Source organism: Ammodytes marinus (assembly GCF_949987685.1).
Source record: "Ammodytes marinus genome assembly, chromosome: 2".
NCBI classification, from domain to species: Eukaryota; Metazoa; Chordata; class Actinopteri; order Uranoscopiformes; family Ammodytidae; genus Ammodytes; species Ammodytes marinus.
Genome location: NC_137231.1, coordinates 32838150 through 32843149, shown reverse-complemented (window position 1 = coordinate 32843149; position 5000 = coordinate 32838150). Strand labels below are relative to the sequence as shown.

At 40.6% G+C, this 5000-nt stretch overlaps 1 protein-coding gene across 1 annotated transcript in view; it reads left to right on the top strand.

Annotated features, from left to right (window-relative positions):
- Positions 1–5000, top strand: part of eeig1a (estrogen-induced osteoclastogenesis regulator 1a) — a gene marked incomplete at both ends in the record, with an annotated part of 37757 nt that overhangs the window by 29737 nt on the left and 3020 nt on the right. The window contains 4 exons of the mRNA XM_080044029.1: positions 1092–1138; positions 2820–2974; positions 3428–3532; positions 4891–5000. The exon at positions 4891–5000 is cut by the window's right edge and continues 89 nt beyond it. Of these exons, the coding sequence (XP_079900155.1) occupies positions 1092–1138; positions 2820–2974; positions 3428–3532; positions 4891–5000 (417 nt within the window). The remainder of the gene's footprint in view (positions 1–1091; positions 1139–2819; positions 2975–3427; positions 3533–4890) is intronic.

Here is a 5000-nt window from a genome sequence, read left to right as displayed (position 1 = left end):
TGAGTGTTGTTGAACTATTTAGCGCCCCCCGCAGGCTGTTAACACACACTACACCTTCAGACACAGCCAATAAAGTCATGAGGAGATGTGTCACCCATTCCTTTCCCTTAGACCTCATGCTGTGTTCACTGGGCCGAAATACATCAGAGAAACTTACTGGGAAATTCACTTTCTCCATCCAACAGACTTCAGTGGAAACATTCAAAGTTATTACCCGATAAAACAAAAACATAGGGCGGATATTTATGGGGGTTTCAACATTGTAGATTTCGGTAGGGCGTCCCCTCCATGGGCCTCGGCCAGCAGCGGACCCGGGTTAGATTCCAGCCCGCGGTCGTTCTCTGCATGTCACTCCCCTCTCTGCCCCATTTCAACTCTACACTATCAATAAAGCATAAAAATGCCAAAAAATAAATAAAAAAAAACATTGTAGATTTCAATTTTGAATGTTTTTTAAGACTTTTTTTCTACTTACTTAAGCGCTTAGTGGTGATAATGATAATGATCAGGTTTTTATAATCTTCCTCCTGTTGTTAGGAAAGAAACAATGCTGTGATATTCAGTATTTTTATTTATTATTTATTTATTTTTAAGATATTTTTTTGGCATTTTTATAGAGACAGAGTTGAAATGGGGCAGAGAGGGGAGTGACATGCAGAGAACGACCGCGGGCTGGAATCGAACCCGGGTCCGCTGCTGGCCGAGGCCCATGGGGAGGGGGGGGACGCCCTACCAACTGAGCTAGGGGCGCCCCCCAGTATTTTGATTTTAATTGAACATATGCAAGACAGGAAACAGTGCAGGGAAAGAACACAGACTACAGAGGAAAAAGGCAGTGATTTCTCAACTAGGGAAAAATATTTCATCATTTTGGTAATGTTGGATCAGATGTGGATAAGAAGTGTGACAAAAGGATGGGAATCTTTTCTCAACTCACATGACTCTTACAGCTGTTGTTGCCATTCACTTTAGGATATCTTGCAAATGAAAAACTAATGTTTGTTAAAATGTGTGTGTGTGTGTGTGTGTGTGTGTGTGTGTGTGTGTGTGTGTGGGTGGTAACATTTTCTTTACTTTTTTTTTTCAAACAGGTGATCATCGGGATGACGCTTCTGTCTGGAGATCCGTGTTTCAAAACGTGAGTATTTCAAAAAAGTTAGATTTAGAACTGTCTTTCTTCGTATCATATTGATTCCCTAAATATACATATTTAAAGGTGCAGTGTGTAATATGACATCATCAAGAAAGTTCTACAAAGTTCTAGAATGCAACACTCCCTGGGTAACCCCAACCCTTTTGAATAATAACAGAAGCTACAGTGGCCTTCAAGGACAAGAACAATTCTAAATTTTAAACAATGCACCTGATGACATTCCAACTATGACACTTTCAAGATGGCGGCACTAGGCCTTGGTCCAAAATATGCAGAAATATGGACATATATGAGACCCTTTCTAAGGGAAAAAATAATAATTCAAAAAAAAATGTTCAGCTATTATGCACTAAATTATATGTACTTATGGATATTATAATTACTTTCTACAAAATCTGCTAGGAAATAAAACCCAAAATTCTACACACTGCAGGTTTAATGATATTATACATTAATTAATTTGTTTTGATTTGGTGACCATTTTGACCTGACTATGATCTGAATTGGACTGCTATAATGTTAATATTTGTTGTAAGGAGTCAGTGTGCAGATGTGTCATTGACAGTCATTTCTCAAATCAAGAATCAAGTCGTTCAGTCACGACTCACTTTTTTAAAACCCTTTTCCCTCCTATGTGTTTGGAATTTTGTCACATGTGGACTTTGTCTTTCAAAACTGGTCCAATCATAAACTTTTATCTGGAAAAACATTGGAATTCTTTCTATTCTGCCCAACAAATTACAAAAAAGGAAAATCATTTAGTCTCTGTTTTATTACAAAATGTCTTTCTCTTCAATCTAATGAACAGAAACGTTGGGAGTGTGTTGTTGCTGAAATATTTCACCTTTGAACCGTTCATTCTTCAACACTTAAAGTATTCTCGCTCCTCTTGTCCTTTGTTACACGCACACACACACACCACACGTACAAACACACACACACCGCACGTACATGTACAAACACACACACACACACACACACACACACACACACACACACACACACACCGCACGTACAAACACACACACACACTACAAACACACACACACTACAAACACACACACACACACTACAAACACACACACACACTACAAACACACACACACACACACACACACACACACACACACACACACACACACACACACACACACACACACACACACGCACACACTTAAAATATTTTCGCTCCTCTTGTCCTTTGTTGGCGTGGCGACTCAGTTTCCTGTCGGTCAATAACATTAATCTTATCTTCTGTGCCAAGCTAAAGAAGGACTTCAGCTCTGCGCTCATGTGATCTTTTCTATACTGATAACTCTGTGTGTGTGTGTGTGTGTGTGTGTGTGTGTGTGTGTGTGTGTGTTTGTGTCTATGTCTGTCTGTCTCTCTCTCTCTATCTCTATCTCTGTCTCTCTGTCTGTCTATCCTGTCTTTACTTACATATTTAACTGTCTGTCTGTCTGTCTGTCTGTTTACCTGTTTATCTATCCTGTCTTAACTTATACATTTAATTATCTGTCTCTCTCGCTCTCTCTTTCTCTCTCTCTGTCTGTGTCTATCTGTCTCTCTCTCTGTCTTTCTGTCTCTCTGTCTGCCTGTATCTGTCTGTCTGTGATTAACTACCTGTCTGTCTCTCTCTCTGTCTACCTGTCTGTCTCCCCTTTAGTCCTCAGACCTCCTCTAAGTCCATCCTGGTCCCTGGCAGAGAGCAGACCCTGCAGCTGGACTGTAAGGGGGCGGGGACGGCTGAGCCCGGGCCCACCGGAGGAGGGGTGTCCCTGGGTCGCAGCGCCAAGCCTAGGCCCTCCATAGCCAGCTCAGGTAAGACAGTGTGTGTGTGTGGGGGGAGGGGTGGGGGGGATGTGTGTGTCTGTGTGGAGGAGGGGTGTCCCTGGGTAGGAGCGCCAAGCCTAAACCCTCCAAAGCCAGCTCTGGTACTAGTGTGTGTGTGTGTGTGTGTGTGTGTGTGTGTGTGTGTGTGTGTCTCTGTGCGTCTTACTCTAAGTCCTGTTTTATTACGATAGCAAGTTACATTCTTGATCCCATACCCAGTTAGTTTCCTTAAGCATGAATGTTGGTAGGGCCTTCTTTTTCAAATAAACAATACAACAGTTCACACACATAACACATACAAACACAAGTCTAAGAACATACACTCCCAACATACACCTAAATCACAGACGCACAGATTTGACAATATCATAGTTTAAAAATACAGTATGTAATCAATTTATTTTGCATCCCATAGTGGTAACAGTTGTGTGTTTTCTTCAGGTCTCCTTGAAGAATCAGAAATGAACCCGCCGAGTCCCATAGAAATGTTCCAATCGGGTCACTCCCGTAACTCCAGCTACGCCAGCCAGCTCAGCAAGATCTCAGGTACAAACATTCACTAACAGCTGTTCCAACATATATATATATATATATTTTTTTTTTAACCTTTATTTATACAGGTGAATCCCATTGAGTCCGAAGACTCTTTTGCAAGGGAGACCTGTTCCCATTTACACACACTTTCATACACCGATAGCAGGCTAACTATTGACATTCACACGAGGCAAGGTGGGTGAATTGCCATGCCCAAGGACACAACAACTATGACACAGGTGGCAGGGCGGGGATCGAACCTCCAACCCTTTGATCATCGGCCGAACCGCTCTACCAACTGAGCCACAGTCGCCCCAAAATATATATTAAAATATAAATATTATTTCTTGCAACATCAATTTATTTAATCTGAAATGGCAGAGCGTATAAAAAATATATAGAGCGCAACATAACGTGGTAAATAAACAGGTCCCAATAAGCACACAGGAGTGTTTACGCTCTATTGCTTTAACTTTCAACACACACACTGTAATAGTCTAATATCTCCTCCGATGTCTCTTATCCCCACTATCCCTCCAGGCTACACACTGTTGTTTGTTTTTGTGTCGGTGGAATAAAAAGAAAGAATGCATCTAATGTGATTTTGGGCTGTTAAATAAATTTACCTAGACAGGGTAGTCGTGGATCCTTGAAAAGTAATTCCATTTAGGTTTTGATATTCAAGGTGCTTATAGACCTACTTCACCGGTTTGAATATGAAGGTGTATTGAATTCTGAGATCCTATGTAGTATAAATGTGCGCAAAAAATTGAAATCGGTTCATCCTAGATATATACACCTTCATATTCAAACCGGTGAAGTAGGCCTTTAAAATGTCTTAAAAAAGGTTGGAATTGTTTGTGAGAATGCATAACATTAGTTCAGGGCAGAATGAATGAGCTTGTCTTTTTTTGATTTCTGTCTATTTTTCTAGTTTTAATTGTTAGATTTCTATGTTTTACTTTACCGGTATTTTATATCTTTCAATGACAATCCGACAAATCCGACACCCAATACGTATTGGTATTCATTTTTCATTTTAGAGGTCTTAAAAAAGGTCTTAAAACCCCTTAAATTTGATGTCACAGTAAAAGACATCACAGTAATATTTACAAAGTACGTTTTTTTTTTAATCCTATATTTCTCTTTCTGTGATGTCACGAGAAAGAGAAATATAGGGTTAAAAAAAACACTCTTTCTGCCTTTTCTCAGGCTAGGATGAACCGATTAAAAAAAAAAATCGCACATTTATACTACATAGGATCTCAGAATTCAATACACCTTCATATTCAAACCAGTGAAGTAGGCCTTTAACTTTAAAAATGTGCCGATACCCTGCTTGAATTGACTTCTTACATTCCCTCCTACAGGCTACAGCACTGAACACTCGTGCTCGTCCAGCCTGTCTGACCTGACCCACCGTAGGAACACGTCCACAGGCAGCAGCACGTCTGGATGTCTGGGCCTCACCGCCGACACC